Below are 25,797 nucleotides of genomic sequence, written 5' to 3' on the forward strand. Positions count from 1 at the left end.
ATGCTGCGGCTAGGAGACTTGCAGTTTGCTGTGAGGACAGAGGGGTCCATGGGACTATACTTGAGGTGACTGTAGCAGAGGTTAGGCTTGCGGGCGAGCTGAGTGGTAAATGGGGTGCACACCGCTGCTCCCGCATGTGTCTAGGATGACACTTTGTTGAGCACTCAAGATGTGCCAGGTGTAGAGCTAAGCATTTCCCACATATTATCCCATTTTATCTCACAACCATCCTGCGGTGGGTATCATTATGTTATCCAGTTTTTAGATGGGAAAGCTGAGAACCTAAAGTGCCCAGCCTGAGGTAACACGAGAGTCTAATACAAGTTCAGGGCAGTATTTAATGCAGGTCTGCCTGTCCCACAGCTGAGTTCCCAGCTAGCATTGAGTCAGTAGGTAGAGTGACTCACGCCCAATATTCCCTGTGTGCACAGCCTAAGGGGAGAGCTCTATGTTTGCCAGGATAGATTTTTTTAAAAAAATTATTTATTTATATTTTGAGAGAGAGAGAGAGAGAGAGACATGCGGGACTCGAACTCATAAACTGTGAGATCATGACCTCAGTGGAAACCAAGAGTCAGATGCTTAACCGACTGAGGGTCCCAGGCACCCCTGTCAGGATAGATTCTTTGATTCCCTGTATTTGAAGAGTGGAGGGTCAGCCTTGCATCATGTCCTCTTTAGCTTTTGTCTTTCCGAAGGCTAAACACACCAATTAATTCTGTCTACTTCTGGGCGCCATTTTGTTGAACCATCTCTAGCCCATCTCCTGATGCTGTCTACAGTAGCATTGATCACTGAGGGCAAGTTTTAAAAAAGTGCTATCAGTTAAGGCCCCCACGGTAGGGTGAGAGGTCCAAAATTCCTGGCAGGTAGCCTGAGGGTTTTTTTAAAAATTTATTTAATGTTTATTTTCTAGAGAAAGGGAGACAGAGCACCAGCAGACAGCAGTTGGGCAGAGAGAGAGGGAGACACAGAATTCGAAGCAGGCTCCAGGCTCTGAGCTGTCAGCACAGAGCCCGATGTGGGGCTCGAACCCACAACCCACGAGATCACGACCTGAGCTGAAGTCAGATGCTTAACCAACTGAGCCACCCAGCTGCCCCAAGTGTTGTTGTTTTCTATAGAGCTCTCTCAGTGTATTCTAATGGGCAGCCAGTGTTGAAAAGCATGGCTCCAATTTGCTTATAAAATGAAAATCTGGTGGGAATGTTGGTATGGGCTTGCCAGTGTGAGAAAGAGAATTATCCAGAATTATCTGTGGCCTATTCCAATGATTGGATAGGCCTTGTCTCCAAGAGCGGCTGAACGCAAATTCAGACCCTTGTCTCTCAAGTGTAGGATGGGGTGTGAGGTTCCCAAACATGGTCACTTATGGGGAAGGTGGAACTCCTCTCGTCTAATCTGGCCATGTTGATTATTTACCTGCATTCTCTCAGGTCCTTAGCACTGAAAACATACTGGAGTGGATTTATTAAAGTTTATTTTATTATGATGGTTTTTAAATGTTTTATTTATTGAGAGAGAGAGAGAGAGAGAGGCAGAGAGAGAGAATCCCAAGCAGGCTCCATGCTGTCAGCACAGAGCCCGATGAGGGGCTCCATCCCACAAACTCCAAGATTATGACCTGAGCCAAAATCAAGAGTCAAACGCCCAACTGCCGGAGCCACCAAGACACCCCCAAAATTTATTTTTTAATTGAAATATAATTGGCATATAACACTCTGTAAGTTTAGATGTACAATGTGTTGATTTGATACATTTATATTGCAAAATGATTACCACTGTAGGCTAGCCAACACCTCTATCATGTCACATAATTATCATTTCTTTTTCTGTGGTGGAAACAATTTGTACTTAGTCTCTTGGCAATTTTGAATTCATAATACAGTATTGCCGTCTATAATAACTTGGCTGTGCGTTAGACCTCCAGGTTTGTCCCCTTAAATAACATCTTCCTGATTCCCTTACCCACTAGCCCTGGAAACCACCATTAGACTCTGTTTTTATGCATTCTGCTCTTTTAGATTCCACATATAAATTACAGCATACAGTATTTGTCTATGTCTGACTTGTCTCACTTTGCATCATGCCTGAAGAGTAGCTTTTAATTGGATGGTTTAACAAGCGAAAACAATCCCATCCCTCTTTCTCCTTGCTTTTATTTACTCCGTGTTTGTGTACCACCAGGTGCCTTGCTCTGGGCAGTGGGTGTTAATGAATGGTGCCACTCAGCCCTCCACGCCTGTGTGCAGACACGGAGGGCTTATAATGGCGGAGTTCATTCACACTCAGCTTCCGAGGGGTGTTGCAGTGCGTCTGGGATGGTTAATATGTAGGCCCCGGCTAGAGTCCCATGGCTTTGCTCCCCAGCTGCCACCGCAGCAGGGAAGTGAAATCCCTAAACTGTAAAGAGAAAAGGAGACTGTAAAGGTTCTAAACCTGATCACTTCCGATACAAAACCACACATCGACCCTTGGTAGGGCTAAAGAGAAGGCAGTGTCAAATATAACACCAAGGTGCAAGAAGGTAGTTTTTCACCTACAAATTATTTTTAAATGCGTGTGCCAGAGTGCATTAATTTAAATACAGATTAATACGTTAATAGCTAGAATTTGAAAATGCAAAATCAGAAGGGCTGTTAAGCAAAAGGTGCTGGGTTGATTAGCATAGAGATCTGGTTGATGTAAAGGCAGAGGGGAAGAGAGGAGGGGAGAGGGAAAGTGAGATGGAACAAGGTATGGACGGAGGAAGATGTTTGGGCTCAGATTTGGGGAACCGTGGGGGGGGGTTGAAGGGAGGAGGTGAGCAGAGACTGTTTTTTTTTTTTTTTTAAACTTCTATTTAGTTCTTTTCTCTTTTTCGTGCTATTTCCCTCACCTGTCTATTCATCCTTGGATATTGAGCCCAAGAAACTATCCTCCGGGGACCCTTAGATTTAACTGAGCAATTTTTGAGGTTTTACGGGGTGCCAGACTTTAAAGCGCTTTGCATATCTTTTACATTTCATTTAGTTCCGAGGGCGGGGGGGGGGGGGGTTGGGAACGTTATTCTCATGCTGCCTATGGGATGAGAAGACACTGAGGAATTTGCACCCCCCTCCATTACTCCACCGGCAGGTGGTGACGGACTCAGGCGCTGGCACACCAGTGCTTGGCACTCAACCACTAAGCCATCCTCGCGGGACTCCGCTCCCCTGGCACAGTCCCCGGGATGAGCTCCCGGAGATTCCAAGTGGCCAGCGGTTCTCAGACGCCGGATAAGGGTCAGCACAGCCGCAGCACTGAAGAGCACCTCCCCAGGGCAGAAAACTGGGGAGACCACGAGGAGCGGACACTACTAGGGCGTTGGGGTTCCGTGACCACCCCCCCACCCCCACCCCCGCCGGAGGAGCGTGCCACGTTCCTAGCGACAAGCTAAGCACCGCTGACATCTCCCGGGCGCGTTTACACTTTGCAAATCTGTCTAGAGAGCCTGTTTAAGTCTCACCGCGGCCCTGCAAAGGGGGTTATTTTTGGTCCCATTTTCCAGACACAGCAAGTGAGGCTTCCGTCCGGCAGGTGGTGGAGCTGTAGGTGTCTGCTGTGTCCCCGAGATAATAAAGTCTGCATGGATTTCGTCATTATTATGCAAAGCCGGCGGGGAGAATCCGACCCTCCCCTGCAGGAGCCCATCTGTCTCCGTGCGCCGCCCCCAGGGCTCAGAAGCCGAAGGCGAGCAGGAGCGGGTGGAGACGCGTCCCCTGCCACCAGCCTGGGCCACCTCCCAGCGCCCTGAGGGCCAGCACCCCCGAAGCCGACCTCCCAAGGCTTATAAAAACCACAGCCTCCCCAGCACCCCGCCCGCCAGCCTCCCCCTGGGAGCTGCATTAATATTAATCCCGATGAATAATTGAAGGCCAGAGATTTATTCGGGCCGTGGCGGGGGAGGGAGCGCAGCTGGGTTAGCCTGGGCCGGGCACCCGGGACGCGGGAGGCTGGGGTGGGTGTGTCGCCTGTAAGGGCGAGCTTGCTGGTGTGCGGAGAGCCCGAGCTAGTGTGCCAAGGAGCGAGGCGGAGCGCAGGGGGCTGCTCGAGGGAGGCGGGGACGGAGGGGCATCCCAGGTCTCCGCGCCCTGGCCTGCGGGGTGACCCGGGGCCACGCGGGCGTGAGAGGGAACAATAGCGACTCCTTAGATCCTGGGCTCCGGCCACGGGCTGCCCAAGTCTTCCCGGCGACCCGCGGGGCCTCGTTTCTTATTTGGCTAATTTATGGCTAGAGGCCGGGGGTATGGGGGACGGCACCGCAGAGGAGGGAGCGCGTCTGGGGACGGGGGGCGAGGGGGCGGCAGCTGAAGGAGTCTCCCGAGGCGGCGGCGCGGGTGATGTCAGCTCTCGACGAAAATAGAGAGGGATCGCCTGCAAATCCCCAGCTGCGGCGGGGCTAAACCTCGCAATCCCTCCCCGGCGGCGCCGAGCCAGCGCGCAGCGGCCGCCACCGCCTCCCCCGGCGCGCGCACACCCGCACACGCGCGCACGCACGCACACACTCCCCTGTACACCCGCGGCACACCCCCCTCCCGGGCCTCCCCCGCCGCCCGCCCCGAGCCCCGCGGCGCACGCAGGTGGCGGCGGCGGCGGCCTGGCGGCCCGGGCGCGGCGCCCGCTCGGGGGGGAAAGGCACCCCCAGCCCCCCGAGCGCCCCGCCGAGCGCCGGCGAGGCGGGACGCGCGCGGAGGAGAGCCCAGCCGGGGCTTAGCGCCCGCCGGAGCCTCCCGCGCAGGCTGAGGCGCTAAAGGGCTTACCCGGGAGGGGGGTGGGAGGCGGGGAGAGGCTCCCCCTTAAATAGCGCGCTCCGCCACTCTCCGGCGCTCACGCCGCGCCCGCTCACCCCGCGCCCGCCACCGCCGCCGCCGCCGCGTCGCCGCCCCACCGAGCCGAAGAGGAGGGGGCGTTCCCCGGACCATGGCATCCACCGAAGGGTGAGGGGGCTTTTCTGCGGACCCGCGGGGAGCGGGCGCGCGCGGGGGGAGGGGGTGGCCCCTCATCCGGGATGGGGACGCGCAGACGTCGGCGCCGGGCCGCGGAGACGGCTGCGGAGCGATGGCTAGGCTGGGGGTGCGATGGTGGGGAGGGGATTGATCTTCTTTGGCGAAGCTAACGGCTTAACCCTTTGAAGACGCGGGAGGCAGACGACGGGTTTATTTTAATCAAAAGGGTGACGGTGGAGCTGTGAAGAAGAGTCCGACGGGGGGGAAAAAAAGAAAAGAAAAACCCTCTTGAGGTTACTTTTGAGATTTACAAGCCAGACGGGATTGGGCACGCTGTGAGCGGCGGGCAGTGCCCGGGGAGGCCGCGCTTGGAGCGCGGCGCGGGCTGGAACGAGGGGACCGGCCCGGAATGAATGAGCCGGGACCAGGACCGGGGCGGGGCGAGGGCCGGCGCGCGCCGCCTTGAATGTCAGATTTGCGGCAGTCTCCGAGTGGATGCCCGGCCTGTGGAGATCGCACCTTGTCCTTGGATGGTGGAATCTCCCTGGCCGGCTCAAAGGAAGAGTGGAAGAGATTTGGGTACTTCCCGGGAAGAGGCGGGAAAAGAAGTAGTTTTGTGCAAGGACAAGAGTCCCCAGATTCCACTGGGTAAAGCGCCGGTTTCCCCATTCTGCCAGGGGCAGTGGAGTTTTCTCCAGCCCTCTGAGGCAGCGGTTGGAGGGGGGATGTTCCCAGTGATAGATGACAGCTGTCTTTAGCAAGAGGGGAGGGGGGCCGCAAGAGGCTAGAGGATCTTTTGAATACTCACACCTCAAAGGAAGGGTCCAGAACAACGTCCCTGGAGTAAGGATCTCCAAGGAAACTTTTCTGCCTTGGTGGAACCTGGTTCTGGTTGAGGAGCTCAGCTCTTTGGTTAATTCACAAAATTGCACTAGCCACTTGCCAGAAATCACCAGATCCAAGTTGTGCAGAAAACCCGTGTGTCAGCCCCCTCGGAGCCCTGGTGGAGAATCCTCGGTGCTCCACCATAGCATTGGTGGAGCATTTTCCATAATTTCTCTCTGATGAATATTCCCGACACCACTGGCTTGTTTTGGCAGAACGGATCTCTAAGTAAGAGTAAAAAAAATCTGGTTCCCAAGTTAGATCTTTAGATTCCAACCTCCAACAAAAGGAAGATAGTTCTAAAGCCATCTCTCTATGTTCAGGAGAAGGAACTCATCCCTTTTCTGTCCCCAGGAGTCTTCCCGAAAGAGTCTGGCACCTTGTGTTGGCATGGGATTTTTCTCTCTTTTCATCCTCACATTTCAGCAGTGTGGACTTTTTTGGATTATAATTTCGCCAAGAAAGATGCTCCAGAAAAACACACGGGTACAAGGAGGGTGGCACCTTGTGCTAAAACAGAGCTCTGGAATTAAATATTAAGAGCCCATATGGCTCAACCTCAGAGCCTTTCCCTGTTCAATCAGTCCTTCAAATTAGAAAGGGTCCTTCTAGACTTAGCCCTGCTTTTAAAAGCTAGGTTGCAAAATGTCTGTGCAAGAGGTGGATGATGGTAGTCTTTCAAATCTTGCACTCAACTCACCCCTTATTTTGATAGCCAGGGAGTGAAGGGAAAGGTGAAGGCAGTAACAAAGAACGCCAAAGGTGTTTGTCCCCTCCTTTATCCTAAATGAGAGTTGTCAAATGATTTGACATTAAATACAGAGTGGAAATGATTTTCAGTATTTTTAAGATTCACATTCAGTTAGTGCCATATTTATACACGGTGCATATTAAGAAAAAATTGGCCAACCCCCCCCCCCAAAAAAAAAAAACAAATAAACCTTGTACGGAGGAGATGAATTGAAAAAAAATTGAAAGGCTGGGAAACATACAGAAAGAGCTATGAGCCATTATCACTTAAGAACAATAACTGGTGAGCAGGTGACATTTTCAGAAGCCCTGGTCTTTCTTTGTCTCTTCCCTTCCTCTGTCTTTTCTTCCCGGAGCATTTACTGGGTAGACCTCAGATGCTAGGCACTCTACGGAGATACAAACACATAAATAGTTTGTGAGCTGGCTTTTAGAATGCTGCCTCTAGTCAACAACTTTGATTGGTAAATTGTTCATACGGTTTGGTGAGGTTCTCTTGACTGTTCTGATATCTTTGATTAATTGCCTTATTAACAGAAGTTCATGGGGAATCCTCAGGCCACTTGCCTTCATTAGGTTTTGCTTTCTACCAATGTTGAAGCTATTTCTTTGAAACACATTGCTGAGAAGGAAGCAAAAATAGCAACACAATTTTTCAATACATGTATTTTCAGTTCAACTGATTTGATCCAGAATGTTTGGGAAATGGGAGAATACGGTGAACTGACTATTCTGGTTACCATTCGTTTGGTGATAGAGTTACTGTCGACGACATATGCCGATTACTGGGTAGAGGCAATAGTGAACATCTAATGTTTATTTAGTACCCCACTTGCAAAGCTCATTTGTGTACATCATCACATTTGCTTCTTCCAATGTCTGCGAAGTAGGTGGTCCAACGAAAATGGAATTTAAGAATAAAATGGTGTAGAATGTAATGTCATTTTGCCAGCAAGATTCCAGGACTTGGCAGAACTTTGGGGTTATCATCCGGAAATGTCAGTTACCATCAAGAGTGTACTGGGCATGTCTAGCGCAGATTACCCACTTTCTCTCAACCCTTTGGCATCTACACACCCTGCAGATTGCCTTTTGGAATATTCTTATTATCAGCTTCTGCACTTGGTCTTTGCCTTTGCAAAGCATACCCCAAGGTGCTTTGGTTATTTGAGGCTTCTGATTATTTGGAATCGGGATTATTAGTATCCAGTTTCCATAAAAGTCAACAGTGGACTCTTTGGTAGTTCCCAGGTCCCGAGAGGTATTTTCTTGCAAAGCAGCATCTAATTTGATAGCTGAGCACTCTTTTTTTCCTGGCTCCCCAGATGTGGCTAGAATTACGGTTTTAGGTCTTTGACCCAAATTGGAAAGAGATTGTAAGTAGTTGGTGGCAGACGGGCTAGTGTCAATTATGGACTGAGTTATATTGGAGTGCCTCACTGCTGTAGAGGTGGACATTCTAGAAATATGTTCTGGAGGTGAAAGACTTCTAAGCCTCCATGTTTGTCAGGTACCCACGGCGATCTGTCTTCCGATCAGTTCCCAGGAGCCAAGGGGTCAGGGCGAAAGCCAACCACAAGGCCTTGGGTTTCAGTTTGACTGAGAAAGCCCATGAAACAGAACTGCTGACAGCAGGAAAACTCTGGCAAAGGAGACCTCTGGATTTATTATTTCAAGCAAACAAAAGCAAAACATAATGATTGCCTTCTCCCTCCTCCCCTCGGGACTGAGGTTGAGGTCAGTTGGAGGAAGAGCCCACGGAGTGGACTTATTGGGAAGGAAGTGGAGCGCATGGAGTTTGGGGTCCAGAGGGGTTTGCGAATTGCATGCCTTGGGCTTTGCTGCCACTTTCGTTTCTCATTTTGAAGAATATAAAAACAGCCTCCTTGGGTAAAATAGATACCAGTGGAATTACGAAAAAGCCATTTCATGTTTACTAAGACGGCCTCCTGCGAGTGATTGGAAGCTCAATTCTAACAAGAAACGATTTCTAAATCCGAATGAAAGTGGATTTCCACCAAATGAAGTAGAAGAGCCAGGATGTTAAAAACCAAATGACAGGTCTGTCCATCGGTATCCGTGGCCCCTTCTTTTGCTCTTTTATGCAACACAATTAGGCGCTGTCTCCTTTCACTTCAAATTTAAGGAAATTGTCAGACAGGGAAATATGCTTCAGGGAGAGTGCTTCGGTTGCAGAAACAAGCAATATTTAATAGCTAAGTGTGAAATTTCTGGGTCATTGTGCCATAAATCCTACAGATCCAGGATTGCAAAGCTTTTCCACTGTTCGAAGCTCAACACAGGTTGATTTCAATGAAAATTCCCCCTCCCCACCCTCCTCTATGACTATATCACCAGTGCCCAGATGTCTGGTTTTCCCCCATTTAAAGGCAAACTAAATTGCTTTCCATGCTGATTTTTCCCCCATGAGACTGGCTTGTACTAAGGAACTGAATGTATTCTTCATTTCAATTGCCTGCTATGATTATTTTAATCAAGTAAGACACCAATAATTGAAAATCTTCTAGCAAGAGGAGGCAACAACGTCCCTCTCAAGGTAAAATCTTAGTTTTCCTTGCATTTTAAGAATTCGTCCTTGAAGGCTGAAGAAATCTGACAAATGCCATACATCACCTTGCTTGCAGACCTCTCTTCATGCTCTTAACAGCTTGTTGGGGGCACGCAGGATGTTTCATAGCAAGGGCTTTAGAATCCAGATTATGGCAGATCTCTTTATTTACCAGGTCCTATGCTTGCCCTCTCCTCCTTCTGCCCGCTCCTCACCCCTCCACGCATCAAGTGCCTGGTCCTTGGGATGAATGCATTAAAGGAGTGTTTAAAAATACCTCATTGCTCCGTCTCCACGTGCTCCATCATTGATTGGAGGCAGATGGGCCGCATATTTGTCAGTAGAGTAGAAAAAGACTAGCATCTTGTTATAAATCTGTCTGGTTGGCTTCAGACGATGGCAGTAAAGACAATGGGCCAGCGGTATCAAAGGCAAATGGAGACAAGGAAAGATCCTTAAACTTTTAAAAAGAATAACTCATTTTCTCAGTGCTTTGTTTTTTTCCCCCCCAAAATGTTTTTTTTTTTAATGGTGTGATATTTATTTACTTCTTTTTCATTGGCGTGGTTATTTAATTTTCCGCATAGGTGAGCAGGTACGACGGCTGTCTGCTGAGCCGCCCTCTGGTGATGCTGGCAATCTTGGTAGCCACTTTGGAGCAGGAGTCATGGAGTGGGAGTTGTCCTTTAAGAATGGAATGAAGGGAATGGACTCAATTTTGGTGGCTGGACTTGGTCGGTGTCAATCCTGGCTCCCTCTAGGTTACAAGATGGTACCCGTTAAAGACCTTGAATGAAGGTCAAGGAGACAAGAAGGGAAATGTCCTCCCCCCACCCCCTCCCTTATATTACAGGCTTCATTTAAATCACTGAGAGTACTTTCTTCTGTTACATTTGGTCGGGAATGCCATCTGTCACTCGCTCTTTGTAATCTGGCATGGGACTTTCTCTCGTATGCCCCTGTCGTCCCTGGTTCCCAAGCACTGTGCTGTCAGGATCACGGAGCTGGTGGCAGAATTCGAAGTGCGTCTGAGACCTGTCTGCATCTGAAGTGTTGCTCTTCCCACGGCCCTAGACGTGAGATACTAGATGCCTGTGATTGTATGTGGCCCGCAGGCATGTATGTTTTGGTTTACACAGGATTTTGAAAATATTACAATTATTTGCTTCTACTTAAACATATATCACCTAAAAAAGGAATCCTGATTCTGGCTTCTCTCAAACATTGGGAAACCTGATGGCAAGGGATCTGTCTTTTTGTCTTGGTACCACTTACTGAGTGACTGTAGCCCTGCATTGTTTTAAGCACTTTATATATATTAATTTATTTAATCACCCCAACAATGTGATGCACAAGGACTATTATTATCCCCAGTTGACAGGTATGGAAATTGAGGCATAGAAAGCTTCAGTAACTTGCCCAAGGTTTCCCAGTTAGTGAGTGGCAAAGCCAGGCTGCAAACCCAGGTGCCCTAACCACCAGATGAGACAGCTTAGTCCCAAAGGGCTGGGGTCAGCTGGGGCCAAGTGGTTGTCCCCTGAGAAAGGACAGGTGCCTTTCAGCTTGGGCAGCCTTTTCTGAGATGACTCACTCATGTTACCTCTTGACCCCTTACCTCTCTAAGGTCCCCTTTGAGAGAATGAGAGCTTGGGTTCCATTCTCTTATGGCATACCACTGCCTAGTGGTTGTGGATTGGGAGAATTCTATAAAATCCCATTTCTCTGACATGAAGGATAATTCCAGCTACGTTTTCTTGTTAACCCTTTCACCACTACCTTCTTATTATTTCCTTTAACTTTGCTCTGGGTTATTCTTAATGATGAATTCTTTTGTAATCATTGGTTGTCAGGACACTAATAACATAGCCTTATCCAGATGCAGTGCTCTGAAGCAGCCCACATGGGTGGCATGACCACATGGGTCCCATCCTTTGGAATACTGAGCTGTGGGCATGCCCTTCTGAGTGGCAAATGTAGCTGAGCATTTTACAGCTCTGGGATTTATCCTTTCCTATATGATTTCAAGTGTAGCCATTTAGGGTGGTGGCTCCCCTCACCAATTTTCCTGAAAGAGCTATTAAGCCCTACACTTTAAGGAGCAGGACTGATATTGTTGCTGGATGGGTTTTTGTCTTTTGTTTGTTTTTTGCAACATATGCAAACAGTGATGACTAGAGATGCCATTTAAATTGAGGAGAGAGTTTTTCAGAGGTCATGTTGCTGTGTTTTTAAGCACAGTTTGCTGATCATTCAATAGGTGGCAGTAAATGTCAGCACTTTGTCCAGACTGGTGGTTTGATTCCCTTTGGATGCCCCTGGTGCGTAGGGACTCCCAATTCCCACAACATTCCATTCTTTTTTGATTAAAAAAATATATCTCCACTAAATATATCATTCAGTATTTGGGAGACAATTGTTATAAATCAACAGTGTTCATAGATATCGCCATAAACAAATATAATTAGGACTATTCATTTCAATTTATTCCAAGTCTGTGTGACTATACATATATGAGATCATTAAATCCTTGGAAAATTACTATGGAATATTATGCTCATTTTACAAATGGAGAAATTGAAACTTTGAGAATTTTGGTTTTATGCTGTTATTGGGTGCCTTTTTTTTCCATCTAATTCAACTGTGTTTCAAAGTATCCACATTTTGCAGTTAATTCACATTTTCTTAAAATTTCACAGATCTTCCCCTTGTTTGTTTGTTTGTTTGTTTGTTTGTTTTAGCTCCAGGGGGTGTCTCCAGTCATTTTGGTCAAAGGGAACAGGAACAAGTGTCCTTGCAAAAAAGATGATAAAGAATTTAAGAGACAAAGCACAAGAAGAATGGCAATGATTACAGAGAAGTTAACTTATCTTTGAATGGAGATGTGACTTTAGGGAAAATGCCTCCATTAAAAAAAAGTGGGAATAAGTTTAGGTAACTGAGAACAATGGTCAGACCCCAGCTTGTAGACATTAAGCCAGAGAATTTCAAATAGAAGAAACAATTGCAGTGCACAAAGGGAGATAAAGTAAAAGAAGACAGATAAAACAAGAAAAGCATTTTTTTTCTATTAGGTATCAGACATAGCCAACTGCTGCAGACCAAATTGTATTTTTGTTTTTATCTCAGTCTTTACTTAAAAGGATGGCTGTGATTTGATAACCAGCTTTGTTAGGAAAGTGGATGGAAGTCAACATGAATGAAACACAAGTAGATAAATTCATCTAAAGGTGAAATGGTTAGATATCAGCTGACAACACTCATCTCAGGCACTCAGAGGTGACTCCAGGTCCCCGGGAAATGGATTCAGCTATTGTTTCTCATATTCAGATGCAACATATGGTCAAGAAAAAATAAATTTTGTACTTATTTATAAGAATAGAGAATAATAGAATTATAGACCGAATCTGTTCCCCTAGTGTTTCTCTGGGATTCAGTGTCATCAATCAGCAGACATTAATAAAATCATCTTAGAATAGAAGCTCTGAAGGGATCATCGAATTTTTGATCATGATTAATTGCTGACATTTCAGATGAAGAACTAATCATTTGTAGAAGTTTATCTATTAGTCTGAGAATATTCAAATTTGTATTCTTTAGAGACATTGATACATTGGGTTTGAGGCATTGTTGCTGGTTGGTCCTGGGAAGCACTCTGAGATGGAGACTTGTGTGCATGAAGTTTATTGAGGCGAGCTGTCAGCATAGATCCCCGGGGAAGAGGGAAGCAAGCAAGGGCTGGGCAGAGGGAGACCTTGAAACAGTCACATCAAAGGGCTCAGCCCATCCCACAGGAAGCTCTGGTGCAGGGATGTTTCTTCTAAAGGATCCAGAACTGAAGAAGGAGGAGTGGCCTTTCCACCCCTGCAGCCACCAGGCCCTGCTTCGGCATGGCCCTGGGTGAGTACAGGGCAAGTCTCTAGAGGGCGCTATAGTTGGTACGTGTCAATATCAACACTGCCAGCAGGTAGGGGAAGACATCTTACAGTTCTGAAAGTGGGAGCACCCACTCAGTGCCACACCACAGCATCCATTATTGACTCCAAATTCAAACATTCAAGAGATAATCAAATAATGGTACAGTTGCCTTCCATCTGAATATCCAGGCCTCCACAAAGGTATTATCTGTGATAAAATACTATACCTTAAAAGAGTAGGTGGTTGGGGGAAAAGGGCGGGCAGAAGATGGATTCTGGTGGGCAAGGATGGGGAGAGTTAGCGGGCATCCTCTTACTCAGTTGTAGCCGTGACCCACACAGCAGCCAAAGACAGATGACTGAAGACCTTCTCTTCTAGACCTTCCAAAAGTATTGGGTGTAACAGAAGGATGGTTATCTGAAATTGCCTAGGAAAGGGTTATCAGCTCTAGTTACTGGAAGGGGCCAGAAAGAGCAATACATATACTGGGAACCAGAGTATAGCTATCATTGATACTTCCAGTGTTGACAACAGCTTTTTCTATATTCCCACTAGTGTGTTTCCCATGGAGTCCATACCTTGGGACAAAGTTGTCAGTGAACTGGATAACCCCTTTCTGGAATATCCACTGCTCTGTTGTAGTGATTCAAGAACTCGTTCATTCTATCAGTCTGCAACCAAAGGTGTTTTTAGGGTAATGTGTCTCAGCTCTGTTCCCTTGGCAAATATTAAGATATGTTCAGAGACGTAGGAGCACTTTTGTACTTCATCTAAGGCCTGGTAAGTTGTACTTCTATGGACATTTCCGCTTCTTCTCTCGCATTGGCTGACTCTGTTCTCTGAGTCTAGGATATTGATTAGCAATGTTTGTGTTTTTATTAGCCTGGCAACTTAATTCAGATGGCTCAGTTGTAGAGCAGTAGATGATAAAGCAAGCCAACGTTGAAAATTGTCTTTCTTTCTCTTCTTTACTTGTTTTAAAGAGTTTCAAATTTATTATTTACAATCGCAAATAGATACTGTGCATGTTTCCGGTATTTGGGTAAAGACAACACTGTATTCAGTCAACATTTAGAAAATCCATTTTATACAAAGAATTTAACTACCAGCAAAATAAAGGGATATTCAGAAATTATATGAATAATTTCTGTCAAAGATATTATTTTTAACAAAATTTTTAAACTTTTGGATCTCTGGATTAGTGACTCTTGCCCTAAAATAATACCAGCAACAATAAAACAAAGTGGCATTATTAAAAAACAGAAATCAAAACCCCCCAAATTTCAAATATTACAGAATGGCATAAAATAAAGAAGTAAAAGAATGCCTCCTACCTCAACCCTGTTCTCTAGAATTACTCATTTTTTGGTCTGTCCTTGAGACAGTTTTTGTTTTTTTAATGTTTATTTATTTTTGAGCGAGTGAGAAAGAAAGAGAGAGAGAAGCAGGGAAGGGGTAGAGAGAGAGGGAGACACAGAATCCAAAGCAGACTCCAGGTCTGAGCTGTCAGCACAGAGCCCAACACGGGGCTCCAACCCACGAATGGTGAGATCATGACCTGAGCTGAGGTTAGACGCTTAGCAGACTGAGCCACCCAGGTGCCCTGGGACATTTATCTTTGCCTGTATAAGCACCCTATTATTAATATGCAAATTTTACCATCCTATACAGACCGTTCTACAACTTGATTTTCACTAAATACCTCCAAGTATATGTGCATATGTTGTATGTATCTGATAATAATCTATATAACCACATAACCATTGATTTAATCAGCCCCTTGCTGATAGACATGTATGTCCAAGTCCTTGTTGTTATATAACAATGTTGGGTGGAATATGAATTGGAGGTGAAGATGAGACAGGGACACTGAGACTAGTTATGCTTCAGGTGACAGCAGTGATTCATGTGGGAGATGATGGTCCAAAGGAAGGTACAGGGATGCAGTTGCATTACCAGGTTCCAAGGATGTTTAGAAGACCTCCGTGACCAAGCATATGTAGTGGGTGAGCAGGAGCGAGCCTCTTGGGTTTCTGACTTAAGCAAATAGAGGTGGAAGAGAGCGCAGAAAAGGAATTCAGGAGAGAGATGGCAAGGTTGAAGGAGGAGGTCATCAATTTGGTTCATCATATTGGATTAGAACATTTTGGTGGGACATCAGGTGGAAATGCTCGCTGAGCAGTCGGATATAGGAGAGTCTGGGAGCCTTGAAGAAGTGGCATTTATGATCACAGAAATAAATGAGCTCACTCAGAGAGATCACAAAGCTAGAAAGAAAAATGAGGAGGTAGTGCTGGGAGAAGAATCCTGGGATGCTCTAGTGTCTACAGATGAGCAGAAGGGCAATTCAGAGTTCACGGGATGCTAAGAAATAAGGAGAGGACTCAGGAGAGAGCAGGTCTCTTGGAATGGGAGACAGTGCTACCTGCTACAGAGAGGTAAAATAATATAAGCACTGAAAAGTGTCACTGGAATAATTAGTTTCAAGGCCATCACTGACCTGTGCTGGAGTCAGCAAAGTGGTGGCTACTGTTGCCATGCTGGCATGGATTGAGAATGGGTGGAGAGAAGAGGAATGTAATTTTTTTTCAAGAGCGACCATCAAGGGGAGGATGGGAAAAGGAAAGTTGATGCAGAAGAGATTACATCTTGTTTTTTGTTTTGTTTTTGTTTTTTGTTTTTTTTTGGATGGGAGAGATGTGAGAATGTTCACATGCTAAGAGAAGAGTTCGATTAGTGATGGTGATGTCTTGGGTGCCTTTTGTAGAAGCTGATGAAGGAAAGAATTAGAACCAGAGGGTAATTCATTGCTTGCTCTGGAAGTTCCCACAGGGGAGGGGAAGGTAGCTCTGTGAGTGCTTGGCCAGAGTTCCTATAGTATTCCTGCTTGACTGATCCCACAGCCCACAGTAGAGGGAAGGACACCTCAGAACTGAGAGGGAGGAAAAGGTCACTGCCTAGACTGCCAGATCTGGCCCTTGCACCCTAGCGATCCATGGGTGACAGGCAGATGGGGCAGCCAACTAGAGTTGGATACATTTTAGTGGTCATTGTCATTATTTTTTAAGATTTAACTTCTGGAATCCTTTCTAAATCTCCCTAACTGGGATTCTTCTCTCCGGCCCCCCCCCCCAACCCCCAGTCGTTCATTTGTACCCTCGTGTAGCTGGTGAAATTTCCTTGAATTCATTCTTGATCTCCATTTCCTCAGTTCTGTATTCTCTTTGGAAAACTTCTTGGGTACTTTCATACCACATATATATTGAAAACTCTAAAATGTATTTCTTTTTTTAAGTTAATTTATTTTTGGAAGACAGCGTCAGAGAGAGAGGGGGACAGAGGATCTGAAGCAGGCTCTGCGCTGACAGCAGAGAGCCAGATGCGGGTCTCAAACTCACCAACTATTAGATCATGACCTGAGCCAAAGTTAGACATTTAACCCACTAAGCCAGCAGACACCCTCTAAAATGTATATCTCTGGCTCAGATGTCTTCTCCAAGCTCCAGATTCGCATATTCTGTCATCTAATTGACATCTCCCTTTGTGCGATGCACAGACCTCTCCAGGTTACTGTGGGAATAATAGAACTCTTGATATTTCTTCCTGCAGACCTCCCTAGGCCCTCCAAGTTTCTCCCATCTCAGTAAATGGCATTACCATCCAGCTGGCCATTCAAGGAGAACAGTATCGGTACTAGGTCTGATTTTCTACTCTGTTTGATCAGCCCCACCCTACAAGCTTTCTCAGTTCCATCTCCATCAGTACCTTTTTTTAAAAAATTTATTTCTGAGAAAGAGACAGAGACAGCATGAGCAGGAGAGGGTCAGAGAGAGAGGGAGACACAGAATCCGAAGCAGGCTCCAGGCTCTGAGCTAGCTGTCAGTACAGAGCCGGACATGGGGCTTGAACCCATGAACTGTGAGATCATGACCTGAGCCAAAGTCGGACGCTTAACCGACTGAGCCACCCAGGCGCCCCTCCATCAGTACCTTAAGTCTGGCCTTTTCTCTCCATTGCCAGGACCCTCACATCAACTCAGACAGCTGTCATGGCTGCACTGGAAGCTGTACAAACCCCTAACTTTCAGTTCCTCAAATACCCCGTGGTCTTGGCTGCCACCTTATGGCCCATTCTCTTCGTCAGGACCACTTCCGGCCCTCCCCCCATCCCCATGCTCCAGTTGGCCGGCACCATGTTATCCTAGAACCTTCGGTTCTCAGTGCAGATGCCATTTCCCAGAGAGGTCTTCCCTCGTCACTCCAAAAGCTAGATCCCCCTATTGCGGCCCCACTTCATCCTCTGCATTTGCTTCTTTCACTGCATCGGTTACAGTTTCTAAATATTTTATTTATTTACCTTTTTGGTTGTATCTACCCCCCCCCCCTCCAGAATGTAAGCACTCTGGCAGCTGGTCCATCACTGCACCCCTACACCCCAGCACCACGCACTCAGTAAGCATGTATTGACTGATTGCTCATCTGCCTCCTCTGGCAGAGAAGGCAGGGAAGGCTTCTCAGAAGAAATGACATTTGAACTGTGTCTCTTCCAGAGGGTTTGTTCCCACTACACTTTGTTCAGGCTTCTCTTCCCGCACTTTATGATAATGGGGTGCACTGAGTGTTTTCTTTTTTTTAAAAAAAATTTTTTTAATGTTTTATTTATTTTTAGGGGAGAGAGAGAGACAGCATGAGCAGGGGAGGGTCAGAGAGAGAGGGAGTCACAGACTCTGAAACAGGCTCCAGGCTCTGAGCTGGCAGTCAGCACAGAGCCCGACGCGGGGCTCGAACCCACGAACCGCGAGATCATGACCCAAGCGAAAGTGGGACGCTCAACCGACTAAGCCACCCAGGCGCCCCTGCACTGAGTGTTTTCTTGTCTGTTTGCTCACCGTCCTGGTGTGTCTCTGGGGATCAAGGTTATATTAATTGCTTTGTGCCCCAACTTATTATCACGATCACACTGCATTTAGTGTAATTGAGTTGTCTGACTTACAGGGGGCACTAGGGGATGTTTTTAAGGGACTTCAGGGCCATAGTGGAGACGACGTGTCCTTTTCCTTCTTGGGACATGTCCTTTTTTTTAAGGTTCTGGTAGTCAAGTTGAACTACCCTGCCCAGCAGTCAATAACCTGACTTTTGACTGCTAAGGGTTGATAGCGTCCAGGTAGCTTACAAGAATAACTAGTTGGGCAACAGCTTATCTTGTGAAGCCACCAGTGAATTTGTCATAGCCAGTCACGTTCCTGTCCTGTTGTCTGGGAAAGATGACAAATTCCTGTAGTGGCTGTTAGTTTAATTTTTTTTTTTAATGTTGATTTATTTTTGAAGGAGAGAGAGACAGAGCACATGCAGGGGAGGGGCAGAGAGAGAGGGAGACACAGAATGTGAAGCAGGCTCCAGGCTCCGAGCTGTCAGCACAGAGCCCCTTGCGGGGCTCGAACTCATGAACCGCGAGATCACAACCTGAGCCGAAGTCAAATGCTTAATGGACTGAGCCACCCAGGTGCTCCTAGTGGCTGTTATTTTAGAATGCACTGAAGTGTAATCAGATGAGACTTTTGAGCATCCCCATCTTGCCCACTGCCTCCTGTCCTGTGATGTCTTTCCGTTCCTCTCCTTGTTCCTTGTGAAAGAAAATAAGAAGCTACCATGAGTTTGATATTTAGATACATAGAAGGATTTCTTGAGTCAAAGATGATGTTTAAATTGCATCAGTGAATAAAATCCAAGGCTCAAGAGTTCAACCGCTTATAAAACTGATTTGGAAAAAGAAGAGCCCAGAAGCTGACAACATTATTGTTAAATTGAGGCTTTTTAACTTCTGAAGAGATTCTGAATGTATTTAACCATTCCCAATAGAGTTCTCCTCTCTGTCTTCCTCGTGTGGTTAGAAAAAAGAGCCATGGGTCTAGAAATAATAAATCTTCTAGTTGGTACGCGTGTTTTTGGCTGCCTAAATAAAACTGTTGTTTCTCCGTTTTCTGAAGTGAAGTCCTTCTCTGGGGTTTTCTGGTGGTGGGACATGCTGAGGGGTCTTCGTTGTGCCCTGGCGGAATCAGAAGATAAAAACTCTGTCCAGCATCTTCTTTCTTAGTGAGAATTCTGGGGTTGAGTGAAGGGCCAGTTTGTGAAACTTGCTTCCCGAGCCTTAGGGAAAGTCTTCAGCTGAAACTGCCCTCATCATCCTTATGGCAAATGCTGGATTCATCTGGATTCAGAGCAAGGGTGTTCAAGCCGCTGTATTTGAGGTGAAAGTAGAGTCAAAGCAGGACACTGTGTCTTCTAGTTTCCTCAGGCACGGAAGTCATTGTTCATTGGGAGAACCGAGCGTACACGGCTCATGTTTTTACTTTATTTGCTTCTCTTTCCCTCTGAAGACTCTCAGTGAGTTTCTGGGAGAGTAAACTCCAGATCCCACACAATCTGCACATAATTGTTTACCATTCGGAAGGACCAACCCGGTTTGTCCAGAAGGGGGCACTGTGGAGCCCTGTAGGCTCGCTGCAAGGCCCTGGTAATTTTCCCCTGGGCTCTGAAGCAAGAGCCAGAGGGCAAATTGCCGCTTTCCCAGGCCCAGGCCGTCAGCAGCTGTTGCCATGGTTTTAAAGAAGGGAAGCCCTACTGATCTGATTATTTACATTTCAAGTGACCTGGAGTTGTTAAGTCACTGAGGGGACCAGAGCTCCCTGGCGCTCAGGGATATCCCTGACACAAAGGGACTGAGGTTGAGAGAGAGTTGACAGCAGTTGCCATTTGCCATCCCGGTCCTGGGTCTTTGTCCACGTCATCAACCACCTGGCTTCTCCTTGAGAGTCCTCAGCGCCGATTGAAACACATTTGCTGGTTCCAGAGCTCGGGTATGTACAAACTGGTTTGGTCTGGGTTGTTGACTGACTTTTTAAGGTGAAGGGGCAACGATGGGGAAAAGGAGAAGCCCTTAAAGAGGGAGAAAAAGACACTGGAGGGATTGAAAAGTACATTTTGAAATGGTTGGAAAGGCCCCAACATAAGCAACGCAAGAATGGAAGTATGAAAAAGAGTTATCTCTCCTTTCAAAAGGACTAACCTGCCGCCCCAGAGGTCTGTCTGTCTTGTGTCCGATCCCAGTTGGAAGCCGGCACCAAAATCGAAATGGGCGTGAAAATGCTGCGTGTTTGTTACAGGGCACACTCCATTGGGAGGAGGCTGGAGAGAAGTCAGGGACTTAGGTCCATGTTTGGCTAAAGAGGACGTCCCTCCTTACCTTGGAGCTAAGCTGCCGTGGCCGGCCAGTGAGATGATGTCCCCATGTGTTCAAGGAGACACACACACAGTTCCACCCAGCTGTGACTTTAGTGACTAGACAGAGGGCATTTAAATTAACCTTTGAGTTTCTCATGTCATGGAATCCCACGGTATTTGTTGAATATATAAACGAAAGCAGTAAAAAAGCTCACTGGGTGAGTTCTCTACTGTAATGATTTCTGATTCCAACTTCAAGAGAACCTTAGATTGAGTATAAACAAAGAAACACAGAGAAGTGGGGCCAGCTTCATGGGTGCTTGATGGGTGGTAGTACAGGGCCTGAGCTCAGAAGGGCCCTGTGTTTGGTTTAAGACTCTGCAGTCACCATCTTGAAATTCTTAATAACAAGGGACCTTGTGTTTACAGTTTGCACTGGACCCTTGCAAAGTATGGGGCCGGTCCTGCAGGGAAGCCACACGTGTGCAAGCCCAAGATGATAACCTCGGGGACATCTGATCTCTTGCAGGGCACTTAAATATTCCAATAATGAGATGCTTTGCATAAAATAGCTTTGGGGAGCCAGTGTTGCACAGTGATTAAGGGGTGTGTTTTACGCTCAGAAGGACCCAAGCAAAATTTCCTGTTCCACCACTTATGAGCAGTGAAACTAACTTCTCTGAGAGTTGGTTTATTTGTCTATTAAGTAGAGACAATATCCCCTCCTTGCCAGGGGTTTGGAAAAGATTGAGGTAGGACATGTGTGGAGCAGTCTGGCTGGTGTCTGGGACGTGGTGGACACCCTATATTGGTGGCCGTCATTCTTGGAATAGCCGTACTATATTGCTTTTAGCCTGCTGACCATAGCAGAGTCCATCCGTCAGTCTCCTGGCTTTGCAAATTAGATTGCAATACTCAGTGCACACCCGCAGGTATGTTTGCTAATTCATTCTCCCAGAGCCACAGGTGATAAGATTGGAAAGTAGGTCCTGGGCTTCTTTGATCTTATGAGTGGTGTATTTGCATTAGCGTAGGTTTGTTTGAAGACTTTTCTCCTATGTGCTTTTAACTCTTGAACTCACAACACTTCTGACTCAAAATGTATTGGTGGCTTTTCTAGCACCTCCAACTCTCTAACACCAGCCAGGTTCCCTACAATGCAATTCAGTTCTGACGCTCTCTACCTGGAGTTAGCATCAGATCCCAGAAGCTGAGGGCTCGGTCCCACCAGACTTCTGGGACCTGCACTTCTCCCTGACTGGCCGAACATCCCAGGGGTTTGCACAACCCCCTCTGCAGCTTTGATAATATGCTAGGATGACTCGCAGAACTCAGGAGAATCCTTTACTGACGTTTTCCAGTTTATTATAAAAGGACACTGCTCAGAAGAAGACGGAAGAGATTGGGGAAGGGCCTGGGGTGCTCTCTGGGTGCACCACCCTCCCAGCACCTTGATGTGCTCACCAACCTTGAGCCTCCCAAAACATCATTTAGGGGTTTCTGTAGAGATTTCACTATGTACAGTTGATTAAATTGCTGCCCATTGGTTATTAACTCTGTCTAGCTCCTCTCCCTCCCCAGAGGTCAAGGGTGGGGCCGAAACATAAATAAATAAAACATTGAAAATCATACGCAACTGAGTGCTACAAGATTTCTATATGATTATTTTTAAGGGAAATCAAGTCTTCAGAAAGACTTCTGTGTTTTGGGGTCTTTTCTTTTAATGTTATCTCTGCTAAATTTTCATGGGACTCTGATTTTTCAGGGATGTACCTGTATGATTCTGTGGCAGCAGTAAGCCATGTGAAGGCACCATTCTGTAAGGGTAGAGAGTTTATCCATAACAGGTGTATTCACAATGTGTGAAATCCATACTGGTTAGACACAGACAAGATTAAAAAATCCCAAACTATAACACCTATTCTCTCACTAGCCAGCGATAAATATCTTTAACATTAGTAGACTTCATTTCAGACTAACTGCATATTAACCTGTCAATACATTTTTACTAAAATTGGAAGCATATCCTACAGATGGTCCTATAAACTAATTTTTTGATCTGACAATGTGTTATGAACATCTGCTAATAAGTGATCTGTAAACTTATTGAATCATGGTAGTTTCCATTTTGTGGATGGATCATAACTTTTAAAACCAATCTCTAATTGTCAGATATTTAGCTCATTTCAAAATTTTCACTATTATAAACGTCTTTGTGTATACCCCTCTGCAGACCTGTCTCATCATTTCCTTAGGGTAGGTTCCTAGTAGTTGAATTGCTGGGTCAAATGGTACACATGTTTGGAGCGCCTGGGTGGCTTAGTCAGTTGAGCGTCCGGCTTTCGCTTAGGTCATGATCTCGCGGTTCGTGGGTTGAAGCCCCGCGTAGGGCTCTGTGCTGACTGCCGGCTCAGGGCCTGGCGCCTGTTTCAGAGTCTGTGACTCCCTCTCTCTCTGACCCTCCCCTGCTCACGCTGTCTCTCTCTCTCTCTCTCTCCTAGAAATAAATAAAAAATATTTTTTAAAAAATGGTACACATGTTTATCATTTTGACACCTATTTCCCAGTTATGCAGTGTCTGGTGCAGACAGGAGATCTGAATGATCCAAAGCAGTTGTCTTTTTGAGTTTACTTCACTACGGTGTCTATTATTGTAGTTGTAATATAGAATGGCTCTGGGGTTCACTTTAATTCCTGGTAAATGCTTGACAAACATTCCTGAGCAAACACTCTTTAGAGTGTTTTAGACTAAGGAATGTCTTTTCTCTTGACTTCGTTAAACATTTTTTTTTCCTGTCTTGGCTCTTTTTTTTTTTTTTTTTTAACATTTATTTATATTTGAGAGAGAGAGAGAGACAGAGTGTGAGTGGGCAAGGGGCTGAGAGAGAGGGGGACACAGAATCCGAAGCAGGCTCCAGGCTCTGAGTTGTCAGCACAGAGCCCCACGTGGGCTCAAACTCACGGGCAGTGAGATCATGACCTGAGCCAGAGTAGGATGCTCAACTGCCTGAGTCACCCAGGCCTCCCGGTCTTTCCTCTTTATATGTATGTTTCCTCTATTACATTCTACATCAGGGCTTTTGTATAACATTCTCATGATTTCTTGATCTGTTACTGTGCAAAGTTCACATTGTGTTCCTAAGGAGCTAGCTTTCTCTGACAAGTGCTTTTTAAAAAAAAAAAAAAAAAAAAAGAAAGGAAAGGAAAGGAAAGAAAAGAAGACGTGATTCCCGATGTTAATGGGGCTGGCTTCTTTTTTGCCTTTGTCTTTTTGCTGCTTCTTGAAGGAGCCGAATATCCGCTCTGTTTTGAGTACGAATAGGTGGTCTGACAAGCTGTGTACAACTGGAAAAGGCACCTTCTAGAATACAGCCATCGTCACACAAGGTTGGCCTCTCTCATCCTTAACCTCTCAAGATCCAGTTCTGCTCCTCACCCCAGCCACCTCCTGACCTCAAGTTGTGCTCATCTGGATTTTGTACCCAAGTTTTATGGAGGTGACGCCTATGTAACAATCAAATGGGGAGAATCATCTGGTTTGGTTTCATTACTGGGTAGGTCAAGGTCAAGGTGTTGGGTCCAAGTAATTAAAAGCGCTGTTCTGGTTTCCCATCTTAGGAGATGTCCACGGGGGGCTCAGTGTCTGTTAAAGGCCAACTCTTGGCTTCCTTATGGATGAAGGAGGGCTACATGGGGGAAGACAGAGATTCAGGGAGCAGGGGAGGAAGAGAGGGGAGAGCTAAGGACATGCTAACGGTCAACAGGGATGAGGTTACTACTCTTTCTTGGTGGGTAGGGACAGATCGTAGGTGAAAATTTTTATTTTGTAGGTAATTTGCAGGCTGAAAATACATGCTCATAAAGTCTCTCCTCTAACTGGATGGTGACCCGGGCAGGGACAGGCTCTGCAGGGTTAGTGTGGGGTCCTTCCTTCCAGTTCGCGAGGCTCTGCATGGGCTTTCTCTAAAACGTGACATGCTCTGTTCTCATTTTACGTGTTTCACAGCCCTGCGGAGCTGAGTTGGAGGCTAAGCCTCCTGCTGCTTAGGGTAAGACTTTGCCTTTATTTAGCTCTCTTAAGATTAGGTAACTCACATCACCTCTTAGAGTCTGGCTGTGGCATTGCTTTTTAGTCCCTGACAAACTGTGGACCCTAGATACCTTTGAGCAGGTTTTACTCCATGCAATGCACAGTCGCTCTAGGCTTAATGTCCTTTGGACTACTCACCACGGGTAGCACTTCAAGTCTGTACTCTGTTTCCTTGGCTAAATGTCAGCGTTTGTTTTCATTCCATCCCCTTCAGAAGTGACAGTGGTCAGTGCATGTGAAATTGCACTGGAAGTGAATGCCAAATGGGCTTTGATGTCATGTGAAGGATAATTGTTTCTACTTGTTGTCATGGACTCAGAATGTTCTAGAACATTTCGCTCAGCCCCTTTATTATGCTGAGGCCCACAGTCAAAGATGATTTAGAGACTTGGGGTTTAGTCCTTGCTTTGCCACTGGCTTCTGGACCAGAAATCTCTCTGTTATTATCTCATTCTTTTTCCTGCCCACTTTATGTGAGCTTTAGAAGGTGTGTTGCCCACTTTACCTGTGTTCTCCCCTGCACCTTGGACCTCTGGTCCCCAGATGCTGGCTGTTCTGGGGCCCCTGGGACTGTTGTCCCTTGACACCATGCTGCCCCCTCTGAGGTCTTGGTGCAGGGCTGAGGTGGGAGAAACCCAAACTTCCCTTAGCTTCTCTGTCCTTAGTTCCCCAGAACCTCTCACATACAAAGGGGTTGTGAATGTACAGACTTTATCAAAGATATGGGAACAACTAGAGGGAATAATAATTAAAAAAAAAAAGATAACCATAAACATCACTAATCACAGTGCTCAAGAGAAAAAGAGTCCTAAACATTTGACAGGAGGCCTCCTAAGAGATGAACTCATCCCTCGTGTTGGCTTGAGGTCTGAACTCAGAGAAAGACCTCCTCTTCCAGACCTCCTCCAGGCTAACCACCACTCGCTTCTAGAAAACCACCCTCTCCTGCCCACAGTATGCTGGGTGTTGTCCTTCAGTAGCTCTCCCTGCCCCAGCACAGCTCAGAAGTGTTCACTGTGGAATGTTCCAGAAGTCACCATGGAAGGCACAGCGGCAGCATGTGCAGGAGCTCATGTCCTTCTGGGTCTCTGTAGGCCACAGCCTGTGCTTTCACACGAGGCCCACAGCCTCCCGAAGACAGCAGTGGCCCTCATAGGCAGCGCACTCTCCGCACCTACCGACGAGAGAGAGATTTTGCTCAAGATGCGACACGCTCCGCACTGTGTCCTCCGTCGATCACAGAGACTTAGCTTAACCAGGCCTCACCTTTGCCTCATCTTCCCGGTCATGCCCAGCGACCTACCTGTGCAATTGCAATAGGACTGTGTACTGTGCTGGTCCAAGCCCGGGGCCATTTGGCCCTGGTCACTTCCGCTAACTAGGTCAGAATCTATAGGCTTG

The 25,797-nt window shown here is 46.6% G+C and overlaps 1 protein-coding gene across 1 annotated transcript in view; it reads left to right on the forward strand.

Annotated features, from left to right (window-relative positions):
- The first annotated feature begins 4,874 nt into the window (after positions 1–4,874).
- The window catches only part of SLC1A2 (solute carrier family 1 member 2), a 143,495-nt gene continuing 122,572 nt past the window's right edge, over positions 4,875–25,797 (forward strand). Inside the window, exon 1 of the mRNA XM_039233373.1 lies at positions 4,875–4,958. Within this exon, the coding sequence (XP_039089304.1) occupies positions 4,942–4,958 (17 nt within the window). The 5' untranslated portion in view covers positions 4,875–4,941. The remainder of the gene's footprint in view (positions 4,959–25,797) is intronic.

The sequence above is a fragment of the Hyaena hyaena genome, unplaced genomic scaffold, assembly GCF_003009895.1.
Source record: "Hyaena hyaena isolate Hyena2069 unplaced genomic scaffold, ASM300989v1 scaffold_74, whole genome shotgun sequence".
Classification (NCBI taxonomy): Eukaryota; Metazoa; Chordata; class Mammalia; order Carnivora; family Hyaenidae; genus Hyaena; species Hyaena hyaena.